The sequence below is a fragment of the Gigantopelta aegis genome, chromosome 3, assembly GCF_016097555.1.
Source record: "Gigantopelta aegis isolate Gae_Host chromosome 3, Gae_host_genome, whole genome shotgun sequence".
NCBI classification, from domain to species: domain Eukaryota; kingdom Metazoa; phylum Mollusca; class Gastropoda; order Neomphalida; family Peltospiridae; genus Gigantopelta; species Gigantopelta aegis.
In genome coordinates this window covers 2023768-2051566 of record NC_054701.1, presented here as the reverse complement: position 1 = coordinate 2051566, position 27799 = coordinate 2023768, and the positions used below count along the sequence as shown (strand labels likewise).

The 27799-nt window shown below is 38.8% G+C and overlaps 1 protein-coding gene across 3 annotated transcripts; it reads right to left on the bottom strand.

The window, feature by feature from the left end:
• Positions 1 to 640: 640 nt before the first annotated feature.
• Positions 641 to 27798, bottom strand: LOC121367370 (zinc finger and BTB domain-containing protein 41-like). Of its 3 annotated transcripts, none has more exons than XM_041491503.1 (9): positions 27626 to 27736; positions 17282 to 18494; positions 16623 to 16829; positions 15635 to 15774; positions 8972 to 9045; positions 6474 to 6557; positions 5627 to 5721; positions 2779 to 3186; positions 641 to 2667 (listed from the first exon to the last, which is right to left on the bottom strand). In XM_041491503.1, the coding sequence occupies exons 1-8, from the start codon at positions 27646 to 27648 to the stop codon at positions 2815 to 2817; spliced, it is 2208 nt and encodes a 735-aa protein (XP_041347437.1). In that variant the 5' UTR covers positions 27649 to 27736; the 3' UTR covers positions 641 to 2667; positions 2779 to 2814. The 3 variants fall into 3 exon arrangements, with proteins under 3 accessions (XP_041347437.1, XP_041347436.1, XP_041347438.1); XM_041491502.1 differs by having other exon boundaries at positions 641 to 2756; positions 2794 to 3186; XM_041491504.1 differs by having other exon boundaries at positions 641 to 3186; positions 27717 to 27798.
• Position 27799: the final 1 nt, after the last annotated feature.

Sequence of the window (27799 nt, the reverse complement as noted above, 5' to 3'; positions counted from 1 at the left end):
AACATTTTTGGATAATTTTTTTTTTTTTTTTTTAAATATGTATTAAATCATAATAATATTTAAACTTTAAAAAAAAAAAAAAAAAAAAAAATTTTTTTTTTTTTTTTTTTAATGCCAAGATCTAAGGTTAAGAAGTATATATGACATTATAAAGTATTCATATAACTTATTGTAATAATGTTTTTTTTTAAATCTTGCGATTTTGGGTTAAATTGTGTGAATTTAAAAATCTCCTGCTTTTTGACAAAATCTCCTGCTTTTTCAACACACACCTCCTGCTTTCTCTTGTCTAAAGGTTGACAGGTCTGGTGTAGATGCACATTTTCAGACTACTGGAGTCAGCGATAATCGGTAAGTGTATGCCAAGTATTAGATGCATCTTTCCCATCAGCCTATATAAATAACATGACCTGCCTGTTCAATTCCTTTCAATTTCAAATTTGGATGCCATTCACAATTATATAATTTTATGTAATCAAAGCTGTGTCACATTATCATGCACTACGTTTTGCAAGAACATTTAAAAAAATCAAACAGCCCATACTCCGCATATGGAAAATCATTTATACTTCCATGTTGTTTTTAGAAAATTCTCTCATCTAAAACATCAACTAATACAAATCAAAGACGCAGTTAAATCTGGATTTCATCATTTAATAACATGATCTGCGACTGAATGAGTTCATCAAACAGATCACAAAAATGTATTAATATTAAAGAACTTTATATTGTAATTTTTCCTTTGACACTTCCATTATTATTCAAATATTAAACAATTTACTTACAATTATAGTGCCACGATATCCCCGAGTTCCAGCATTGCTTAGCAATGTTTGGCCATGAAATTGAATTGTTTTCAAACCAAATTTGCCAACAATTAACTGTGATAACAATATACTGTGACAGCTTATACCCTGCACCTTTAGAATGAAAATATGCACACTGTAATAGAAATTGGACTTCAATGTACAAACACCATACACCCTCCAAGCACCACATATGGAATATTACATCATAAATAAATCATTACAACAATTCTTAACAATCCACTGGATAATGTTTATTTGATATGCCATCAAATTTAATTAATGCAACTGCTACATTAAAATTACTAGTAAAAATTATTAAAATTCATAAACTATATTTATGTTGCAGAAATCAGATTTATGATGGAAATATGCACAGCCTATCTTGAAGCTCGAAGAGATCCAGCCCATTTGTAATTCTTCACCATAACAAAATGACAGTGCATGAAAACTTGTTACTGGCTCCAAAATAAGTTTAATATAATTTAGATAATTTTGAATTGGTTAATGTTCAATTATCAATATGAAATAGTTAACAAATGCCCTCATGACAACAGCTCTGTTCCTGGACAGTCAAAAAGTTAATTCCGTATAACACCACCATTAGAGCTCATTGATTTATTAAGGCTATTGAATGTTGAACATTTGTTAATTTGACATATTTTAGATAGCAAACCCGCTACATTTTTCCATTAGTAGCAAGGGATCTATTATATGCATCAGCACAAACAGGATAACACACACCACGGCCTTTGATATACCAGTCGTGGTGCACTGGCTGGAATGAGAAATAGCCTAATGGGCCTACTGATGGGAATCAATCTCCGGATAGTGAAATGAAGGTCAAATACTAACAGGAATGAACCATTTTTAAAACATTTATTAATATTAATTATTATTTGCAAAAATGAACAAAACGGTTCACTCCAACACTCACTTCAAAAATGTATGACCTCTTTTGAAAATCTAATTTTATACATATCTGAATCTACTGACAATATACCTTTATTTGGCCGTCTGTAGCGTACACTGGTAGGATAACCTGAATATAACGCATAACCTGTTTATTTTATACAATAATCATTTACAAATATAAATATACTAAAAAATAAATATTTTTCAAATATTAAAAACTATTTAAGTGCTTCGTCCCAACTTGTAAATCAGTAGTGTATATTTCGAGTCACAGTTGTGGATCAGTAGTGTATATATTGAGTCACAGTTCTGTATCAGTAGTGTACATTTTTGAGTCACACAGTTGTGGATCAGTATTGTATATTTTGAGTCACAGTTGTGGATCAGTAGTGTATATTTCGAGTCACAGTTGTGGATCAGTAGTGTATATTTTGAGTCACAGTTGTGGATCAGTAGTGTATATTCGAGTCACAGTTGTGGATCAATAGTGTATATTTCGAGTCACAGTTGTAGATCAGTAGTGTATATTTTGAGTCACACAGTTGTGGATCAGTAGTGTATATTTTTGAGTCACACAGTTGTGGATCAGTAGTGTATATTTTGAGTCGCACAGTTGTAGATCAGTAGTGTATATATTTTGAGTCGCACAGTTGTAGATCAGTAGTGTATATATTTTGAGTCGCACAGTTGTGGATCAGTAGTGTATATTTTTAGTCGCACAGTTGTGGATCAGTAGTGTATATATTTTGAGTCGCACAGTTGTAGATCAGTAGTGTATATATTTTGAGTCGCACAGTTGTAGATCAGTAGTGTATATATTTTGAGTCGCACAGTTGTAGATCAGTAGTGTATATTTTGAGTCGCAGTTGTAGATCAGTAGTGTATATTTTGAGTCGCACAGTTGTAGATCAGTAGTGTATATATTTTGAGTCGCACAGTTGTAGATCTGTAGTGTATATATTTTGAGTCACACAGTTGTAGATCAGTAGTGTATATATTTTGAGTCGCACAGTTGTAGATCAGTAGTGTATATATTTTGAGTCGCACAGTTGTAGATCAGTAGTGTATATATTTTGAGTCACACAGTTGTTGATCAGTAGTGTATATTTTGATAATAGTTTTGAAAGTTGATCCCTGTGTAGGGTATTGAAAAATCGTTATCTCCTGGCCCACCCCCCTGGCCCTGCATGGTTGACACGGTTGTTTCCTCCACCACATCCTTGTTGGTCTGAGATGAACACGTGCTGGGTTTGTTAACGTTTGTTGTACTCAGAGTCTCGGGAGCGACATCGAGGTTCTCCGACGCAGGGATTCTCGATCGTCCACATCGTCCCAGATTGTAGAGATGTGACAGTCGTCTCTTGTCGGGAATATTCAGACTGTGAACTGTTCTCAGATGTTTGTCGAGATTTCCCCGAACTGAACACCGGTGACTACACAGATGACATGCAAATGGCTTCATATCCTGCATGAAAATGTATGCAAGTTAAATCACAAAATAATGGGGGTTTTAAACAATTACTAGCAAATAATGACAGTCCATTAAAAAAATGGCCATGGTAGCCACATCGTCAAGATTTTTTAAATGCTCTTGACTTCTTAAACTCAGTCCTCTGCTCAGTCACAATTTTATTGCAAACCTCAGTATAACGTGCACTGTAAACAACAGAGAATTTTGAAATGTGCATTTATTATAAATGAAAAATTGGATGTAAAAGATAGGTTGGGAAGGGAGATAATCAGTATGATCTAATGGAAGATTATTAAATGGAGGCGACCAGCTTTGGTGGTGATGTCGTTAATAGGGATGGGATGGTTCGTTTTCGGTTTGGTTTTCAGTTTTTGGTCCACGGTTCGATTTATTCACGGTGTGATTAATTCATGATACGTTTTACAAGTAGTAAAGGTACGCCAATTATTATACATACATTTTTATAAACTATTTTAAGAACAAGACATTTTATTTTTAATGGTCATTTGTAAAATAATTCTAAATATAAAATTATATCTTGACTAAAAAACAAAAATGGTAAAAATGCCATGTCAGTGTGTTGCATCTGGGATACATAATGTGTCCCACAGGATTTGAGTTCAGAGAGTTGGCAAAATAATTTTGGGGCGAGAATGCTAGGGATAGTCTCTCTGGGTTTTTTTTTTTTTAATTCAGTTGTCTTTAGATGCATTCTGGAAAACATAATATATGGGTGTCATGGACACATTATAGAAATCTAAAACAAAGATATATGTCAAGACATATTTCTGTAATGTTTATTGTTACTTTGATAATGTCAAATCTTTGATGAGAAGTATATATATATATATATATATATTTTATTTTTTTTAAGTTTGGATTACTCGATATAAGCACAAATACATAATACATAGGCCTCCTGTTGATTATTTAACTCAACACAAGTTACATAAAAAGGCTGATTAAAAAGAAAAGGATAAGCAAGCACAAGTACATGCACATAATATATAATAGTGAATTACTTAACTAGTTTTTTTTTTTTTTTAAATAATTGTACTGAAAGTGAAAAAATAAATCTGCAAAGATTTATTTAAAAAAACAAAAACAGTGCAAAGTAGTTTGCATACATTGTAGTTCAGGAACTGTGAACAATTTCATCTTGATAAAAACTTACGGAAATTAGCGATGTTGAATCATTTTAAATTAATATAACAGAAATTGGGCACCATTTTATAATTCTTGAAATTAACACGTCTTTACTTTCAATGTTGACAACTGGGACGAAACATACTTAATTGTTAATCTCTCGATGGATTAATCACTGAGGTCAGTCTCTGGTAAGAAATTGCAGGTTCTGTGCAGGATCCGAACGGCATCTATCACCCATACAAACATGTTAGGTTCAAGGGAATCGAATACTGTGATTTGCCGAAATACTTTACGGGTCAATGGCAAAACCAGCAATGTGCGGAACGGTTTATACATGTACCATTTAAAAAAAAAATGGAATGAACTGCAGTTCACAAATTGAGAAACTGTGCACCAATCCGTGGGCCTAAAACCGCAATTTTTGGTAACATTGGTCCCATCCCTAGTGGTTAAGTCATTGGAAACAAAGGCTGGTAGGTACAGGGTTTGCAGCCCGGTACTGGCTCCCACCCAGAGCGAGTTTTAACAACCACTAAACCCTCGTCTCTCTCACTAACCATCAACAACTTAATAACTAACCCACTGTCCTGGACAGACAACCCAGACAGCTGAGGTATGTGCCCAGGACAGCGTGCTTGAACCTCAATTCGATATAGCACAAAATGAAGCATCAGTTGGAAAGGGAAATAAGTAGTGAGATTAGAGATTGTAATGCACCAAATCAAATGTACTGCCCGAGTGTGTTTTTAGGCTGCTTACTATAACAGTTGTATTACACAATGTTATCCTTATATGAAATGAGAACTGATTTTGTCCAATATTTAAGAGTCATACTTTCATATATGGTGTTTTTAACTGCATACATTAACATTGTCGCCTATGTGATTTTACTTGGTATAGTACATCCTATAACATATATTTATTACATTACTAATGGCAATCAGTGGTATCAGATGGAAAGGTGGTAAAGTGCTTGCTCGATGCGCGGTCGGTCTGGGATCAATCCCCGTCATGGTATGTACTACCCTGTCTGTGGGAAGGTGCATACAAAAGATCCCTTGCTGCTAATCGAAAAGAGTAGCCCATGAAGTGGCGACAGCAGGTTTCCTCTCTCAATATCTGTGTGGTCCTTAACCATATGTCTAACGCCATATAACCATAAATAAAATGTGTTGAGTGCGTCATTTTCAGATAAAAAGGGAAATAATCCATGGTATCGGTCAGGAGGGGAAATAATCACTAGGAGTGAATGGACATTCGATCTATGTTGTGACTCCAGACTTACCCTCTGTGTGTGCATCAAGCGGACGTGCTGTTCCAGCTGTCGTTTTGACGGAGACGAATAGTTACATGGCTCAAATGTACACTGATGGATTTTATCTGAAAAACAATAACAGTACATTTAAACAAAAATTATAGCCTTTAGAAAACAAGTAGACGTAAATATATCAACAAAAATCACGATTAAAATGCATTTTGTATAAACAGAATGTCTTAATCTACCATGTAATTTTTCTAGGTGAATTCTCTATCTGTTATGCAAGTCCTTTTTCAAATATAATCTCACAAAACCTTGTCAAACATTTGTTTTGATAGAATAAAAATCTTTATAAAATCAATATCAATGAGACAAGCACTGTAAACCGCATGTTGACCATACAGCTAAATGTATGCTTATATAAACATGGAGTATAATGATCAAGTAAAAGTGGATGTTTTTGTTAGATATTTTTAATGGTTATTAAAACCAATAAAGACCTGAAAAACAAGAAAGGGGGGAAAAAGAAAGATTAATGAATGAGCTTATTGATTATTAATCATCAGTCATTGGATGCCGAACATTTGGTAAGTTTGACAAATAGTCTTAGAGAGGAAACCCGCTACATTTTTCCATTAGTAGCAAGAGATCTTTTATATGCACCATCCCACAGACAGGATAACACACACCACAGCCTTTGATATACCAGTCGTGGTGCACTGGCTGGAATGAGAAATAACCCAATGGGGATTGATCCCAAACAACCACTCCCCCCCCCCCCCCCCCCCCCCCCCGCCGCATCAATTAATTGCTTTACCACTGAGCTATGTCCATGAATGGATGGATGGATGGATGGATGATAGGTATACATTACCCGAATGCCACAACATGTGAGAACGCAGAGCTCCTCCGGTTAAATATCCCTTGCCACACACTTCACAAACATGGTCTCGCACACCTGTACAGGTAAAATAAAACACACACATCATAAACATGGTCTCGCACACCTGTACAGGTAAAATAAAACACACACGTCATAAACATGGTCTCGCACACCTGTACAGGTAAAATAAAACACACACGTCATAAACATGGTCTGGCACACCTGTACAGGTAAAATAAAACACACACATCATAAACATGGTCTCGCACACCTGCACAGGCAAAATAGAACACACACGTCATAAACATGGTCTCGCACACATGGACAGGTAAAATAAAACACACGTCATAAACATGATCTCACACACATGGACAGGTAAAATAAAACACACACGTCATAAACATGGTCTCACACACCTGCACAGGCAAAATAAAACACACGTCATAAACATGGTCTCACACACCTGTATAGGTAAAATAAAACACACACATCATAAACATGGTCTCGCACACCTGTACAGGTAAAATAAAACCCAGGTCATAAACATGGTCTCGCACACCTGTACAGGTAAAATAAAACACACGTCATAAACATGGTCTCTCACACCTGTACAGGTAAAATAAAACACACGTCATAAACATGGTCTCACACACATGGACAGGTAAAATAAAACACACACGTCATAAACATGGTCTCACACACCTGCACAGATAAAATAAAACACACATCATAAACATGGTCTCGCACACCTGTATAGGTAAAACAAAACACACACATCATAAACATGGTCTCGCACACCTGTACAGGTAAAATAAAACCCAGGTCATAAACATGGTCTCGCACACCTGTACAGGTAAAATAAAACACACGTCATAAACATGGTCTCGCACACATGGACAGGTAAAATAAAACACACACGTCATAAACATGGTCTCACACACCTGTACAGGTAAAATAAAACACACACGTCATAAACATGGTCTCACACACCTGCACAGGCAAAATAAAACACACGTCATAAACATGGTCTCACACACCTTTATAGGTAAAATAAAACACACACATCATAAACATGGTCTCGCACACCTGTACATGTAAAATAAAACCCAGGTCATAAACATGGTCTCGCACACCTGTACAGGTAAAATAAAACACACGTCATAAACATGGTCTCGCACACATGGACAGGTAAAATAAAACACACACGTCATAAACATGGTCTCACACACATGGACAGGTAAAATAAAAAAACACACGTCATAAACATGGTCTCACACACCTGCACAGATAAAATAAAACACACATCATAAACATGGTCTCGCACACCTGTATAGGTAAAATAAAACACACACATCATAAACATGGTCTCGCACACCTGTACAGGTAAAATAAAACCCAGGTCATAAACATGGTCTCGCACACCTGTACAGGTAAAATAAAACACACGTCATAAACATGGTCTCGCACACATGGACAGGTAAAATAAAACACACACGTCATAAACATGGTCTCACACACCTGTACAGGTAAAATAAAACACACACGTCATAAACATGGTCTCACACACCTGCACAGGCAAAATAAAACACACGTCATAAACATGGTCTCGCACACATGGACAGGTAAAATAAAACCCAGGTCATAAACATGGTCTCGCACACCTGTACAGGTAAAATAAAACCCAGGTCATAAACATGGTCTCGCACACCTGTACAGGTAAAATAAAACACACGTCATAAACATGGTCTCGCACACATGGACAGGTAAAATAAAACACACACGTCATAAACATGGTCTCACACACCTGTACAGGTAAAATAAAACACACACGTCATAAACATGGTCTCACACACCTGCACAGGCAAAATAAAACACACGTCATAAACATGGTCTCACACACCTGTACAGGTAAAATAAAACACACACGTCATAAACATGGTCTCACACACCTGCACAGGCAAAATAAAACACACGTCATAAACATGGTCTCGCACACATGGACAGGTAAAATAAAACCCAGGTCATAAACATGGTCTCGCACACCTGTACAGGTAAAATAAAACACACACGTCATAAACATGGTCTCACACACCTGTACAGGTAAAATAAAACACACACCTCATAAACATGGTCTCACATATGTATGATAACAGTCAAGGAATATGTGAAAATAATGTATCTGGTTTGGGTCTCTTTTTCTTCTGTTGATGATCGGAAGATGAGGAATAAGTTGTATTTGTATAAGTTGCAACTGTGAACATTTGCAGTTAATTCCACAATAAGTTTTCACACTGAGATCTACAAGTCTACTTCTCATTAACCTGAAGTCTGACATCAGTCAAAATGTAAGTACTGTAGTAGATAAATGTGCAGGTTTAAAATGAAGTATTTTAAATACAGCTACAATAATCCTGAAAAGACAAAACCTTTTTGACATTTAATTACATGGATTTTACTGTTTAAATAACAGTATACCTGTGTGTACACACCTGTGTGAAGTTTTTTGTGGACAGTAAACTTGTGTTTCCTTAGAGTTTCGAAGTCACACTCATCACACTTGAATCTGTAAATGGATAAGAGCAGGAAGAAATCATTATCACTGAGCAGAAAATAAACCATCAGATGCAAACACACATGATTTTTATTTGATTTTATCTATAAAACACTTCACCTTTCAACCAGTATTTCATTGGGGTTTTAGTAAAACAAAGCACCAAACCACTTGTAAAAGATTATTTAACCTATTTTAACCATATGTATTAAAAATGTTGATTAGCTCTGTTAACAGCTATGATGATATCAAATACAAATGATGTTGGGGTTTGGTCAGTATTTATATGGCTGACTGTTAATGATGTTGGGGCTTGATCAGTATTTATATTGGGCTGACTGTTAATGATGTTGGGGTTTGGTCAGTATTTATATTGGGCTGACTGTTAATGATGTTGGGGTTTGGTCAGTATTTATATTGGGCTGACTGTTAATGATGTTGGGGCTTGATCAGTATTTATATTGGGCTGACTGTTAATGATGTTGGGGTTTGGTCAGTATTTATATTGGGCTGACTGTTAATGATGTTGGGGTTTGGTCAGTATTTATATTGGGCTGACTGTTAATGATGTTGGGGTTTGGTCAGTATTTATATTGGGCTGACTGTTAATGATGTTGGGGTTTGGTCAGTATTTATATGGCTGACTGTTTGGATGCACCAAGAGAGCTTCATGACCTGTATATTAAAGGTTATAACAGAGTAACATGATAACATAACGGCCGCTCGAGCAAAGATCCCATACCATCAATAAACTGTAGTTCATGTGATGACAATACATTTTCTCTCTAACACACAAACTGAATAACTCACCCAACAGTCATCCAGTCTGTACCAAACACAGTTATGGAGTGGGTTTTTTTAACAATATTACTAGAGAACATTAATTTATTACTAATCTTTAATGGATGTCTAACATCTGGTAATTCTAATATAGTCTTCAGAGGAAACCTGCAACACTTTTCCAATAGCAGCAGCAAGGGATCTTACACGAGCATTTTGATATGTATACCAGTCATGGCTCACCATTCAGGACACGTCGTGGACGTCCGCGTGTTACAGGGGATCTTACACGAGCATTTTGATATGTATACCAGTCATGGCTCACCATTCAGGACACGTCGTGGACGTCCGCGTGTTACAGGGGATCTTACACGAGCATTTTGATATGTATACCAGTCATGGCTCACCATTCAGGACACGTCGTGGACGTCCGCGTGTTACAGGGATCTTACACGAGCATTTTGATATGTATACCAGTCATGGCTCACCATTCAGGACACGTCGTGGACGTCCGCGTGTTACAGGGGATCTTACACGAGCATTTTGATATGTATACCAGTCATGGCTCACCATTCAGGACACGTCGTGGACGTCCGCGTGTTACAGGGGATCTTACACGAGCATTTTGATATGTATACCAGTCATGGCTCACCATTCAGGACACGTCGTGGACGTCCGCGTGTTACAGGGGATCTTACACGAACATTTTGATATGTATACCAGTCATGGCTCACCATTCAGGACACGTCGTGGACGTCCGCGTGTTACAGGGGATCTTACACGAGCATTTTGATATGTATACCAGTCATGGCTCACCATTCAGGACACGTCGTGGACGTCCGCGTGTTACAGGGGATCTTACACGAGCATTTTGATATGTATACCAGTCATGGCTCACCATTCAGGACACGTCGTGGACGTCCGCGTGTTACAGGGGATCTTACACGAGCATTTTGATATGTATACCAGTCATGGCTCACCATTCAGGACACGTCGTGGACGTCCGCGTGTTACAGGGGATCTTACACGAGCATTTTGATATGTATACCAGTCATGGCTCACCATTCAGGACACGTCGTGGACGTCCGCGTGTTACAAGGGATCTTACACTAGCATTTTGATATGTATACCAGTCATGGCTCACCATTCAGGACACGTCGTGGACGTCCGCGTGTTACAAGGGATCTTACACGAGCATTTTGATATGTATACCAGTCATGGCTCACCATTCAGGACACGTCGTGGACGTCCGCGTGTTACAGGGGATCTTACACGAGCATTTTGATATGTATACCAGTCATGGCTCACCATTCAGGACACGTCGTGGACGTCCGCATGTTACAAGGGATCTTACACGAGCATTTTGATATGTATACCAGTCATGGCTCACCATTCAGGACACGTCGTGGACGTCCGCGTGTTACAAGGGATCTTACACGAGCATTTTGATATGTATACCAGTCATGGCTCACCATTCAGGACACGTCGTGGACGTCCGCATGTTACAAGGGATCTTACACAAGCATTTTGGTATGTATACCAGTCATGGCTCACCATTCAGGACACGTCGTGGACGTCCGCGTGTTACAAGGGATCTTACACGAGCATTTTGATATGTATACCAGTCATGGCTCACCATTCAGGACACGTCGTGGACGTCCGCGTGTTACAAGGGATCTTACACGAGCATTTTGATATGTATACCAGTCATGGCTCACCATTCAGGACACGTCGTGGACGTCCGCGTGTTACAAGGGATCTTACACGAGCATTTTGATATGTATACCAGTCATGGCTCACCATTCAGGACACGTCGTGGACGTCCGCCGCGTGTTACAGGGGATCTTACACGAGCATTTTGATATGTATACCAGTCATGGCTCACCATTCAGGACACGTCGTGGACGTCCGCGTGTTACAAGGGATCTTACACGAGCATTTTGATATATATACCAGTCATGGCTCACCATTCAGGACACGTCGTGGACATCCGCGTGTTACAAGGGATCTTACACGAGCATTTTGATATGTATACCAGTCATGGCTCACCATTCAGGACACGTCGTGGACGTCCGCGTGTTACAAGGGATCTTACACGAGCATTTTGATATGTATACCAGTCATGGCTCACCATTCAGGACACGTCGTGGACGTCCGCGTGTTACAAGGGATCTTACACAAGCATTTTGATATGGATACCAGTCACGGCTCACCATTCAGGACAAAATAAACTCAATCGAAGCCCACTGAGATTTGTTCTGTGACCCAAGCAACTCGGGCGACTGCTCTACTGACTGCGCTATAGCCTGCCCCTCGTATCGAACCCAAGAGCTGACTGGGGAGGTGCAAGAGTTCACTGGGGAGGTGCAAGAGCTGACTGGGGAGGAGCAACAGCTGACTGGGGAGGAGTAAGAGTTCACTGGGGAGGTGCAAGAGTTCACTTGGGAGAAACAAGAGTTCACTGGGGAGGTGCAAGAGTTCACTGGGGGGGGGTGCACAAGTTTACTGGGGGGGGTGCACAAGTTTACTGGGGAGGAGCAAGAGCTGACTGGGGAGGTGCAAGAGTTCACTGGGGAGGAGCAAGAGGAGCCATGACGTCCGCGTGTTACAAGGGATCTTACACGAGCATTTTGATATGTATACCAGTCATGGCTCACCATTCAGGACACGTCGTGGACGTCCGCGTGTTACAAGGGATCTTACACGAGCATTTTGATATGTATACCAGTCATGGCTCACCATTCAGGACACGTCGTGGACGTCCGCGTGTTACAAGGGATCTTACACGAGCATTTTGATATGTATACCAGTCATGGCTCACCATTCAGGACACGTCGTGGACGTCCGCGTGTTACAAGGGATCTTACACGAGCATTTTGCATTTCACCATTCAGGATATGTATCTTACACGAGTCAGTGGCTCACCATTCAGGACACGTCGTGGACGTCCGCGTGTTACAAGGGATCTTACACGAGCATTTTGATATGTATACCAGTCATGGCTCACCATTCAGGACACGTCGTGGACGTCCGCGTGTTACAAGGGATCTTACACGAGCATTTTGATATGTATACCAGTCATGGCTCACCATTCAGGACACGTCGTGGACGTCCGCGTGTTACAAGGGATCTTACACGAGCATTTTGATATGTATACCAGTCATGGCTCACCATTCAGGACACGTCGTGGACGTCCGCGTGTTACAAGGGATCTTACACAAGCATTTTGATATGTATACCAGTCACGGCTCACCATTCAGGACAAAATAAACTCAATCGAAGTCCACTGAGATTTGTTCTGTGACCCAAGCAACTCGGGCGACTGCTCTACTGACTGCGCTATAGCCTGCCCCTCGTATCGAACCCAAGAGCTGACTGGGGAGGTGCAAGAGTTCACTGGGGAGGTGCAAGAGCTGACTGGGGAGGAGCAACAGCTGACTGGGGAGGAGTAAGAGTTCACTGGGGAGGTGCAAGAGTTCACTTGGGAGAAACAAGAGTTCACTGGGGAGGTGCAAGAGTTCACTGGGGGGGGGTGCACAAGTTTACTGGGGGGGGTGCACAAGTTTACTGGGGAGGAGCAAGAGCTGACTGGGGAGGTGCAAGAGTTCACTGGGGAGGAGCAAGAGGAGCCATGACGTCCGCGTGTTACAAGGGATCTTACACGAGCATTTTGATATGTATACCAGTCATGGCTCACCATTCAGGACACGTCGTGGACGTCCACGTGTTACAAGGGATCTTACACGAGCATTTTGATATGTATACCAGTCATGGCTCACCATTCAGGACACGTCGTGGACGTCCGCGTGTTACAAGGGATTTTACACGAGCATTTTGATATGTATACCAGTCATGGCTCACCATTCAGGACACGTCGTGGACGTCCGCGTGTTACAAGGGATCTTACACGAGCATTTTGTTATGTATACCAGTCATGGCTCACCATTCAGGACACGTCGTGGACGTCCGCGTGTTACAAGGGATCTTACACGAGCATTTTGATATGTATACCAGTCATGGCTCACCATTCAGGACACGTTGTGGACGTCCGCGTGTTACAAGGGATCTTACACGAGCATTTTGATATGTATACCAGTCATGGCTCACCATTCAGGACACGTCGTGGACGTCCGCGTGTTACAAGGGATCTTACACGAGCATTTTGATATGTATACCAGTCATGGCTCACCATTCAGGACACGTCGTGGACGTCCGCGTGTTACAAGGGATCTTACACAAGCATTTTGATATTATACCAGTCACGGCTCACCATTCAGGACAAAATAAACTCAATCGAAGCCCACTGAGATTTGTTCTGTGACCCAAGCAACTCGGGCGACTGCTCTACTGACTGCGCTATAGCCTGCCCCTCGTATCGAACCCAAGAGCTGACTGGGGAGGTGCAAGAGTTCACTGGGGAGGTGCAAGAGCTGACTGGGGAGGAGCAACAGCTGACTGGGGAGGAGTAAGAGTTCACTGGGGAGGTGCAAGAGTTCACTTGGGAGAAACAAGAGTTCACTGGGGAGGTGCAAGAGTTCACTGGGGGGGGGGGGGTGCACAAGTTTACTGGGGAGGAGCAAGAGCTGACTGGGGAGGTGCAAGAGTTCACTGGGGAGGAGCAAGAGTTCACTGGGAAGGTGCAAGAGCTAACTGGGGAGGAGCAAGAGTTCACTGGGGAGGTGCAAGAGTTCACTTGGGAGGAACAAGAGTTCACTGGGGAGGAGCAAGAGTTCACTGGGGAGGTGCAAGAGCTGACTGGGGAGGAGCAAGAGCTGACTGGGGAAGTGCAAGAGTTCACTGGGGAGGAGCAAGAGTTCACTGGAAAGGTGCAAGAGTTCACTGAGGAGGGGCAAGAGTTCACTGGGGAGGAGCAAGAGCTCACTGGGGAGGAGCAAGAGCTCACTGGGGAGGAACAAGAGTTCACTGGGGAGGGGCAAGAGTTCACTGGGGAGGTGCAACAGTTCACTGGGGAGGAACAAGAGCTCACTGGGGAAGAGCAAGAGCTCACTGGGGAAGAGCAAGAGCTCACCGGGGAGGTGCAAGAGCTCACTGGGGAGGTGCAAGAGCTCAATGGGGAGGAGCAAGAGCTCACTGGGGAGATGCAAGAGCTCACTGGGGAGGAGCAAGAGCTTACTGGAGAGATGCAAGAGCTCACAGGGATGGGGCAAGAGCTCCATGGGGAGGGGCAAGAGCTCACTGGGAAGGGGCAAGAGCTGACTGAGAAGGGGCAAGAGTCCACTGAGGAGGGGCAAGAGCTCACTGGGGAGGAACAAGAGCTCACTGGGGAGGAACAAGAGTTCACTGGGGAGGGGCAAGAGTTCACTGGGGAGGAACAAGAACTCACTGGGGAAGAGCAAGAGCTCACTGGGGAGGAGCAAGAGCTCACTGGGGAGGAGCAAGAGCTCACTGGGGAGGAGCAAGAGCTCACTGGGGAGATGCAAGAGCTCACTGGGATGGGGCAAGAGCTCAGTGGGGACGGGCAAGAGCTCACTGGGAAGGGGCAAGAGCTGACTGAGAAGGGGCAAGAGTCTGATGTGGATATAACCAGGAAAATAATTAAAAAACAAACAGCTGAGGCAGCATACTGGGTACGATACAATGAAAACAAATAATATCAATCTGAAAATCATACATGCACTACCTCCTGCTATACACAGGAGTACACTGGACCGACTGTACATCAAACCATCACGGGTAGGAAGGCTGCCAGAATAAATATATTATATAACAAAACATCACAGGCAGGAATGGCTGTCAGAATAAATATATTATATAATATATTGGTGACAGTAATGTCAACGAAAACAATGCGAGCACTTACAATTTACATTTCTGGGGTACTGGTATCTGGTGTTTCTGCCATAGATGTAATGTCAGATTGCGGTTGTCAGCGGTAACATGGCAACACAGGTGACACAAAAACTGTTTCTTGTGGCCCAAATGAATATTTGCTATGTGATCCTGAAACAATAATATCTGGTGTTCAACATTTGAAGAATAAAATACTTATATAGTAGAATCTAAATACATTTTTTTATTATTTCTGATTATGAAGTGACATTAAAACCTGTATTAAGACTAGGTTATCGCCAACTGAAACAAAACTTGAAGTCACTACCAATATCAAGAACCTTTTCAGTCAAAATAAATATTCTTTCGAGATGATACACAAATTTATTCACTGGTTTAGCCTAATGTGTACTCTTATGTATTCTTAATTAGCCTACTGATGTAATGTCAGAGTCTAGACCATCACTCATGTATTCTTAATTAGCCTACTGATGTAATGTCCGAGTCTAGACCATCACTCATGTATTCTTAAATAGCCTACTGATGTAATGTCCGAGTCTAGACCATCACTCATGTATTCTTAAATAGCCTACTGATGTAATGTCCGAGTCTAGACCATCACTCATGTATTCTTAAATAGCCTACTGATGTAATGTCCGAGTCTAGACCATCACTCATGTATTCTTAATTAGCCTACTGATGTAATGTCCGAGTCTAGACCATCAGTTAATTTCACTTTTACATTTTAATTGATCAAAAATCCACTGAATACATAGGAAAACATTCAGGACGGAGACAACTTAGCCGGTTTTAACAGAAATCAGACTGTGTGATCAAGGATAGTTTAGGAGTGTTCGTACATTGTAATAACTGCCTCATCCCTGCATCATCAAATGTGGAACAGCCCTTATGGAGCATACCCATTTTTGTTTTAAATACTGACCTTGGTTACCCATTTCATATTTATTTATTTATTCCCTAAACATTCTCTCCACCTCCCTCCACTACAGTGTGTTTACCTTGACAATGAATGGGGAGGAGAAAGACTTGCCGCAGATATGACAGGAAAACTTCTCCGGGAAGATGTGACTCTGGACGTGTGCGTTCAGCTCGTTTGCCAGTTTGAATGTTTTACCACAGTGTTCACAGATGTTCGGTCGGTCTTCAGTGTGGGTGGCGAGATGCTTCTCAAGACGTTTCGGGATATTTGTCTCAAAATTACAAATCTGTAAAATAAACATCAAACATCAAATTAACATACACATACATGTTCAAATGCTACATACACATTAATAGCATTTGATATTAGTAGTTTGGCCAACAAAGGTACCTACATCGTAATATAAATATATACAATGCATGTGGTACAGTAATATACATGCAATTAATGATCAACTGAATCACAAAAATATCAACCGTTGTTATTGATTTTATCTATTACCCCCTTCTCTCTGTCAGTCTACACCTACCTACACCTATCTCTCCCTCTCCCTCCCCCTCCCCCTCCCGCGCTCTCTCTCTCTCTCTCTCTCTCTCTCTCTCTCTCTCTCTCTCTCTCTCTCTCTCTCTCTCTCTCTCTCTCTCTCTCTCTCTCTCTCTCTCTCTCTCTCTCTCTCTCTCTCTCTCTCTCTCCTTGAGTAGTTTCAACAAAATAAGAAAAATCAAAATCACTAAACACCTCACATCTGTAGACTGTGTACTTGCTCTCATCAAACGGGATGTCGTGCTTCGAATGGCGGTGACTCTCCAGCTCCATGAACCGTATTGATTTGTGACCACAGAATTCACACGAATAGTTTCTCGAATACACTTGTCTCCGACGCATCTTCTTCTGAGACTTGTGTAATTCGGGAAATTCTGACTTAACGTCTCCATCACTGATATCAACACTGTCATTATCAGAGTTATTTATTACCACTTGTTTCGTGCTGCACTTAACATTGTTTTTAATTTTATTTTTCCCTTTTGAGTGAAGTTTCCGTCCTTTACATCTCAGTTTAAACTGATTTTTTCTTGCTTTACACTGGCCCGCAGGTCTTCCTCGTCTTCTTTTAACCGGTGGGGCACCCAAATCTGTGGCATATGTCATGGAAATGTCTGGCACACTAACCAATGGGTTTTCAATTTGTGGCAATAGTTTTTCATCAATACTGTCAACATTCTTCAAATCTGTGAAGCCATCATCCACTTTTTCAAGTTTAACAGAGCTTTGACAAAGGAACAATTTATTGTCCGATGTCACACAGTCATTCATAGAAAACCTTTTGGGAGTATCAGATTGTTGCAACTCTGTAGTCATGGCAACACTAGCATCATCTTCTGGTTGAGAGTCATAGTATTGCAACTTACATGTAACAGTGTTGTCGGCTATTCTTTCACTGGAAAGTTTTCCATCTGACTTAATTGTCTGTTCATCAGACAGCTGGCTTTCGTCACTCTTTATATTACCAGCACTGTTACCAGTTTCCTTCTCAGTTACAATCTCTCGGCTTCTACTTGTCAAAAATTCATGGCACAGATTTACAGCTTCGACAATAGCAAGCTTTTCGAAGAAGGCCATGTAGGAGTCGACATTATCTTCATGAAGCACAAGTCTCCCTGTGTATAAAAACTGAACGACGCCCTTCAGCTCATCAAGGGTTAAATCTGGTATATCATACGACAGCTCAGACTGCCGACCCTGATGTAAAATCCATTTCTGAAAGAAAGTACTGTTAGCCAGCAAAACGAGGCTGTGTGTTCTGAGCATTCCGTTTTTGGCATCAAGTCGGAGATCGCAGAATTTCTCAGTCTGCTGCATGTCATATAACAAGTCGAGAATGTGGTCACTGAATCCTGGAGCAGAGTAGATGGTAGTCGAAGCCTGTGTCATGTTGCTTTTCGTAATTAACCTAAAAAAAAACACCTTTAAAATCTGTAATTATAGTTAAACGTGTACAATGATATGTTTTTATAAATAATGCATCTCATACTAAAACGATTCCATTGATGTGGATCCACAACAGGGTGCTGGGGTTATGTCCCACCCCCAGAATTTGTTTATGTCCAGCAAAACTAAATTATTTTTAGAAAAAAACCCTTCAACATTTTTCCATTAGTAGCAAGCAATCTTTAAATTATTTGCACCATCCCAAACAGGATAGCACATACCACAGCCTTTGTTATATCAGTTGTTGTTCACTGGATGGATCCTAGACAGACCGTGCATCAGGTGAGCGCTATACCACTAGGCTACGTCCAGTCTCTCGATCCTAGACAGACCGTGCATCAGGTGAGCGCTATACCACTAGGCTACGTCCCGTCTCTCGATCCTAGACAGACCGTGAATCAGGTGAGCGCTATACCACTAGGCTACGTTCCGTCTCTCGATCCTAGACAGACCGTGCATCAGGTGAGCTCTATACCACTAGGCTACGTCCCGTCGCTCCATCCTAGACAGACCGTGCATCAGGTGAGCGCTATACCACTAGGCTACGTCCAGTCTCTCGATCCTAGACAGACCGTGCATCAGGTGAGCGCTATACCACTAGGCTACGTCCCGTCTCTCAATCCTAGACAGACCGTGAATCAGGTGAGCGCTATACCACTAGGCTATGTTCCGTCTCTCGATCCTAGACAGACCGTGCATCAGGTGAGCGCTATACCACTAGGCTACATCCCGTCGCTCCATCCTAGACAGACCGTGCATCAGGTGAGCGCTATACCACTAGGCTACGTCCCGTCGCTCGATCCTAGACAGACCGTGCATCAGGTGAGCGCTATACCACTAGGCTACGTCCCGCCTCTCGATCCTAGATAGACCGTGCATCAGGTGAGCGCTATACCACTAGGCTATGTCCAGTCTCTCGATCCTAGACAGACCGTGCATCAGGTGAGCGCTATACCACTAGGCTATGTCCCACTCCCTTGGGAACGTAACAGATACCCATACTGGAGTGGGTGGTCTAAAACCGGTTGTCTGTATGCTACTCCGCCAGCACTTAAAAGTCCTGCCAGGTTTCAACTACCACACATTTGTATTGTTGAGAATCCTTGAACCGGCTTATTAACAACAAACAATTTATGCGCTCGCACATTGTATTGTAATGAACAATCAGTTTGATGAAATCATGTTTTACCTTGTTCAATTTGCTTCGAAATCAAGCAAATCCTTTTATAACAATGATAGTTTCTGTTGTGAGGAGATTAAACGTATGACACAGTCTAATGTTGACATTCTTCTGATCCTCTCTTAAAACAGGCTATTGTTTTACCAACAGTGATGCATGTTACATGACTTCATCAAAACTTTTATAGAATGAATCTGTGAAGCAGACGAGACTTGTAAAACTCAGCTTTGTTCAATATTATTATCATTCCAGCCAGTACACCACGACTGGTATATCAAAGGCCATGGTATGTGCTATCCTGTCTGTAGGATGGTGCATATAAAAGATCCCTTGCTAATAATGGAAAAATGTAGCGGGTTTCCTCTCTAAGACTATATGTCAAAATTCTAACTGTTTGACATCCAATAGCCGATGATTAATAAATCAATGTGCTCTAGTGGTGTCGTTAAACAAAACAAACTGTTTTGTTCAGTATTACACATCATTTAATATACTAGTAGTGCTGCATTGAAAAATTGCTGTCATGTATACGGCACATTTGCCTTTGTAAAACAAATTTTTTATGCCTACGTGTACAGGTTTGTCTTTCCTGATTTGTGTAATTTGTTTTGGGATGTTTTTTTGTTAATTCAACAAAACTATTCTGATGTCGGTTTTCATGTGTATGCAGATTACATCAGTTGTTACTTAAATAGACCAATTTATGGGATAGTCTGTTTTAAAGTATTCCACTGTTAAAAATTCACATACTCTGCAGTTTAAAAGCTTAAAGTTTGTTTTGTTTTTGATGACACCACTAGAGCAGGGGTCGAATTAAAAAAATTGGGGGGCATGGCAAGTGTTGCCTTCGGTTTAATAACAAAAATTAGGGCACCAAGGCAAATGTTTTCTTCAAAAGAGGGGCACAAAGGCAACTGACTTTCTATCAAGTTTCTGAGACAAACATTATTTCTCCTTATGGTCTTGGACTCTAATGGTTATTTTTTATACAGCAGGGTTGAAAATTAGCAGTCGCCCAGTCGCCCATGGTGACCTTTATTGGCTAAGGGTGACTAAGAATTTTACAAAGGTAGTCCGTTGGGCAACCATCAAATTAAGTGTCTGGCGAGTATGGTAACAGTTAAAAAAATAAATGCACTGAAACTTAATCTATCCTGTAGTTTTAACTCATACCCACGTGAGTGCATGCAGACATATAAAAATAACAATGGAATTTTCCATTACTACAGGGATTATTCCAAAGGTGAGTTAATTAATTGTCATTGTTTGTATGATTCCAATGCATTCATAATTCCAATGAAACATGTCGTATACCCTCAGGATAATTTGGAATGTTTTCAAATTATTTTCAAATCACTGGCATGATTCTGCAAGTACGGTTTTGATTGGTGGACATGAGCTCCAACTGGCTGCTGTTAGATCCACATGTAATAGTGGAGCTAATTTTAATTATATATATATATATATATATATATATATATATATATATATATACTGGATTTCTTTTTCAAAATATGTTGTTTTGTTTTTTGTTTTTTTTATTAGCCCAGAAATGTCGATAGTCTCATGGATGGGGCCCTGAATCACTATGTTACAGATAATGTTGAACATAAATAATATTAAATATATATATAATACATAATGAGTATTGTTAGACTAAATATGTTCAGATTGATTGTACATTTTTCCATAGAAAGATGGAGGGAGGGAGAGATAGAAGTGAGAAAGGAGAGAGAGAGAGAGAGAGAGAGAGAGAGAGAGAGAGAGAGAGAGAGAGAGAGAGAGAGAGAGAGAGAGAGAGAGAGAGAGAGATGAAGTAAAACAGGACAGCAAGACAGTTTTAACATTAAAAAAGCATACATGCACATACATACACATACACGCAACATAGCTTGATAACAAATGTATACATGTGATTAGTTTCCTATCAGTTGTATTATAGTTTGTTAATGTTCTGTGATACTGCGGGAAGTAGATATTTTATTAAATTACTATATATTACATCTGTTGCTGGAGACGAGAAGATTTAAATAATAATAATAATAATAATAATAATTATTATATTAAATATTTTCAACTAATGAATGATACAGTGACCACTTGGTAAAAAAATTGTCAAGACTATTCTTACTAAAATATAAATGTTTTTCTACAGAGTATCTTTGTTTAATTTCTTTTTTAAAATGAATGATATTTAACTTAATCTTTTGCACTTTACATTTATATATGAAATACTTGGCTAGAAGTAGCAAGAGATCAAAAATATTATCTGTGTTAATGTTGTCTTTAAATCCAAATATGACTAGTTCGAGAGACAGTTATATGTTACATAAATGATTACAGTACTTCGATAACCAGTTTAAAAATGAATTCCAAAACGTTTGAACAAAGTTACATTCCCAAAAAAGATGTTCTATTGTTTCTTTATTTACATTACAAAAGGTGCATGTTTCAGTATCAATAAGTTTTAGCCTGAAGGCAAAAATATTTGTCGTTAGTATTCTGTGTAATATCCTATATTGGAACCATCTTAATTTTACTTGTTGTGTGGTGAGGAATGGTTTCAAATAAATAATGGGCCAGATAAGATCAGTACTAAAACGATTTTGCCATTTTGCCATAGCGGTATTTGGTACGTTCTGAATATGTGAATGTGTAATAGTATAATTTTGATCCTTTTTTAATGGAACAAAGTTTTTTTTGGACAGGCGAATTGTCTAAAGGAATATGTGTGTCTATCTTACTAATTTTAGTTTTTTTTAAGGTATACCTTGAGTGAATTAATGACTCCCCGATATTCTAAAAAAGGCACATGTAAGTCATAAATATAATTAAATTCAGTTAATGTAAAGAATTCTCCACAATCATTAACTAGGTCGCATATTTGAGAGATGCCTTTTGCGAGCCATTTTTGTTTTAGAAACGTTTTCCTTTCGATTTTTATATGACAATTATAGAAGATTGGTTCTGATAAAAAAATCTTTAAAGTCTGTTACCTTAACAGTTGTAGAGAAATCACAAAAAGCCCCAATACAATCCTTCCAAAACAAGTTGTTAATATTTTTATAACATCTTTGAGGGAAATCATTACCAAATACAGGAATATTACGTAGTTGGGGAAAACATACCAATAAAAGAGGTTTCCATTTTGAATCATTACTTTCCAGTTTTCGTAACCAAGTAATTTTCAAAGCTTTAACATATTTAAATATATCTATCATGCCTAGGCCTCCCTTTTAATAGATTTACACATGGTATTTCTTTTAATTCTATCCGGCTTTTGGTTCCATACAAACTTAAATAATATTTTATTTAATTCACGCATAAAATATTCAGAGGGATTAGGTAGTGTTAAAAGTAAGTAGCTGAGTTTAGATATTAATAAGTATTTTATTATAGCTATTCTACCAAGTGGTGTGATAATTCTTCGTATCCAATTATTTATTAGTTGTTTAATTTCAAACAGTTTAGAATTATAGTTACGTTTAGTCATTTCAACTAGATTAGTACTAAAGGTAATGCCAAGTGCTTTAAAAGTGGAAGGATTCCATTTTAAATGAAGGTTTTGTAAATATCTTACTGCACTGTTCTTAAATGAGCCAATCCATATGACTTCAGATTTATCATAATCAATTTTTAGTTCAGATAATTTCGCAAATATATTCAAAGTATTTATTGTCTCTTCAAGGGACTCTCTACTACCATCAAGTATAAAATCTGTATCATCAGCGTACTGTGAAATGAGATACTCTTTATTTTGTACTGAAATTCCTTTAATTTTCTTATTTTTGCGTACAAGTCCTGCCAGAATTTCTACACAAAGGAGGAATATATATGGCGATAATGGGTCCCCTTGTCTGCATCCCCTGTGTATTTCAAACGATGAAGATATATTGCCATTAACTACAACACATGATTTAATATTTTTGTAAAAAACTGATATCCAACGTTTAATATGAGTCTTATGTATAAATGACCATGAAATAGAGTCGAACGCTTTTTCAAAATCTACTCTTAGTAACATACCAGGAATATTTTGGGATTCAGTGTAGTATAAAATGTCATACAAAATCCTTATGTTATCGCCAATATATTGTTTGACATAAATCCAGTTTGATCTTCATTGATTAAGATATCGAGGACCCTTTTTATTCGTTCAGATATACATGTGGATGCTAATTTATATACAACATTTAAGAGTGAAATAGGTCGCCAGTTAGTTAGATAACGTTTTGGTTTATCCCCTTTAGGTATACAAGTTATTAGTCCTAGTTTCTGTGTTATCGATAATTCATCATTAATAAAAGCATAATTAACAGACCTCAATACAAAGTCACCTATATCTGGCCAAAATGTTTTTAAAATTTCAGCAGAGAAACCGTTGACTCCTGGACTTTTATTATTCTTCACACGTCTTAGAGCATTTGATAGTTCATCATACGTTAACATACCTTCTAAATCGTCAGCTTGCTCTTTAGTAAGTTTATTTAGGTCTTTTTCTGTAAGTAAGTCATTTAAATCTATTTTACTAGTGGCGTCTTCTTTAAAGGCATACAAGTTTTGGTAAAAACGTTTAGTTTCATTAATAATTTCATTTTTATCTGTAACTATAGAACCATCTTGTTTCTCATTGATTTACTAATAAAATTCCTATTTTCTAAATTACAAAAATAATTATTTATTTTTTCACCTTCATTAATTAATCCATTTAGCTCTTGATCTGATATATATACCGTCCATTTTCTTTTGTCTTTTGTCACAACTTTTCAAAATATGTTATTTGAGTTGGTATGCAAATTCGTCAGTTTCCTTTTGACGCAAACGGATTACTTACACATGGTTATTATTTAACAAAGAACATTCAAGTTTTGATTTTGGCTGTGCAGTTAAATTTTTATGTGATGATTGGAGGGCTAGTTGAATTTGAGAAGGGCCAGTAAGATTTTTCTTCAACTGGCCCTGCTGGCGGCCATGGTTTTCATTTTAATTTTCAACCCTGATACAGATATATGCCATAACAATTATTTTACAAGGTTAATAATATTTAAATTAGCATATATTCTATATTTCCTGAAATGACCGAAGTAGCAGATATGCTACCTTATTAGAGTAATATACAAATTTATGAAAATTCAAAAACCCACATGGAAGTGTTTAATGTACACTAACACCTGTAAGTTGAATGAATATGATCTAATTTTTGGTATTTATTTTGACTACTTGGTAGTGCTGCAACAATAAATCAGTATACCGGTATATCACAATGTTTAATCAGCTCGATACGAACCACAGTACAGTTTTGTGTATTGCGATTTTTACACTTTATTGTTTTCTTGTATCTTATTTGACAAACAAAAAACCTAGCACTTTACTAATTATACCATGCTGCGCACTCGGGACTATAGGCTGTCAATCAGATTCAAAACATTGAAAATGTACAAATAACCATACATACTACTCATCTGTTTATGCAGTAACTTTAACTCAGTAATGACACGAAATGGCAGCAAGCTTACATCCGTCTTTACATTACTTACATCAGTCTTTACATTACTTACATTGGTAGTTAGATTGCTTACATTGGTCATTACATTGCTTACATTGGTCGTTACATTACTTACATCAGTCTTTACCTTACTTACATTGGTCTTTACATTACTTACATCAGTCTTTACATTAGTTACATTGGTCTTTACATTACTTACATTGGTAGTTAGATTGCTTACATTGGTCATTACATTGCTTACATTGGTCGTTACATTATTTACACCAGTCTTTACATTGCTTACATTGGTCGTCACATTGCGTACACTGGTCGTTACATTGCTTACATCAGTCTTTACATTGCTTACATTGGTCGTTAGATTTCTTACATTGGAATTTACATTACTTACGTCAGTCGTTGCATTACTTACATCAGTTGTTACATTACTTACATCGGTCTTTACATTACTTACATCAGTCGTTACATTACTTACACTGATCTTTACATTACTTACATTGGTCGTTACATTGCTTACATCCGTCTTTACATTACTTACATCAGTCTTTACATTACTTACATTGGTATTTACATTACTTACATCGGTCTTTACATTACTTACATCAGTCGTTACATTACTTACACTGATCTTTACATTACTTACATTGGTCGTTAGATTACTTACATCAGTTTTTACATTACTTACATTGGTCTTTACATTGCTTACATCAGTCTTTACATTACTTACATTAGTCTTTACATTGTTACATTGGTCGTTACATTACTTACATCAGTCTTTACATTACTTACATTGGTCATTACATTACTTACATTGCATTACTTACATTGGTCGTTAGATTGCTTACATTGGTCTTTACATTGCTTACATTGGTCGTTACATTACTTACGATGGTCGTTACATTACTTACATTGTTAGTTAGATTTTTGGTATTTATTTTGACTACTTGGTAGTGCTGCAACAATAAATCAGTATACCGGTATATCACAATGTTTAATCAGCTCGATACGAACCACAGTACAGTTTTGTGTATTGCGATTTTTACACTTTATTGTTTTCTTGTATCTTATTTGACAAACAAAAAACCTAGCACTTTACTAATTATACCATGCTGCGCACTCGGGACTATAGGCTGTCAATCAGATTCAAAACATTGAAAATGTACAAATAACCATACATACTACTCATCTGTTTATGCAGTAACTTTAACTCAGTAATGACACGAAATGGCAGCAAGCGAAAAATTACATGCTTTTTAGCCTGTGAGATTTTACCGAAGTCGATATAGGTGACCATCTAGTATATGTTTGTCATTGTAATGTTGGTTTGGGTTTATTCACTATTTTTGTCTGGACAAAACGTGGGGAAATCTACCAGTAATTAAAGGTAGGTCCTAGAAGAGTACAAAAATGTTCCCTGGTGTCATCTAAAGCTGTCAAACACCCCAACGGTGTTATCTGTTATTAACTTTCTGGACACAGTACTGAATACTCAAGTCATACTTATATACATATATATATGGTAGTTAAAATTCATACATTTTATTCCTTTAATTTATTATTTATTTCATCATGTTACATTGACACAATTGGATTTGTTTCCCTTCTGCCTTCATTAAATAAAATCTATAAATAATATTAAATTTAAATAATATCAGATATATCACAATACATACTGCAATACGGTTTGCTGTATCGCAATATATATACGCAATACGGTTTTGACCGTATCGTTGTACTCCTACTACTTGGGCACTAGAGGGTTAAAATAAATTAATGCTTCAAATATGCGGGCACGGCACAAAACTACTTCATCGGGCCAGCCTTCCTGCATCGCCTGCAGAAGGACTGCTACTCAGAACTGGCTTAACAAAATTAAGCTTGTTAGTGACTGCAACGTCCCAATCATCTTGCCAAATCAAAAATACATATTGGCGCAATCACGTGGTCTACGTCTCGAAATAGATCGTCGAGCTTTGCAATTGTTGCGACGGAGTGTCACAAAGCGTAGCTGAATGTGGGTGCTGTCGGGTTTCTTTCTGTAGTAAGTGTATTGGTGATTAATATGTGGATTTTTTTGGATCACTTAACTCGAAAATTATTGATGTAAAGGTATTTGACGTCAAACATAGGATTGTTGTGGTATTAGAGCGGGACTCGTTGCCTACCGTTTGGTAGTCAGGAATTGCCAAAAAAAGACATAGGTTGGTCTCTGACTGTAATGAGAGCGTGTTTATGTCCAAATGTCCGTCTAGCTCTCTTACAGTCAGAGTACTCGGGCTACATCGCTATGTGACATGTCCCTTCCCCTGCTGTTTTTGACAGACCTGTACCGGCTGTAGCAAAAGGAGGGGGTGCACCCCCACAAGATGACAAAAATATATGTCGCAATAAAGTCAGAAAAATAACTTACAACAATTTTTTTTTACCAAACATCTGAAGTTAACTGGCTTAATTTGACGGTGTAGTTACACACCAAAAATAAGAAATTATTGCACGAGTACCTGGATTGCCAACCGATATTTGTAGATGTTACGCTTCTAACGTTTGCATGAGAAAGGTAACAGGCGTAAACCCAGTCGTGCAC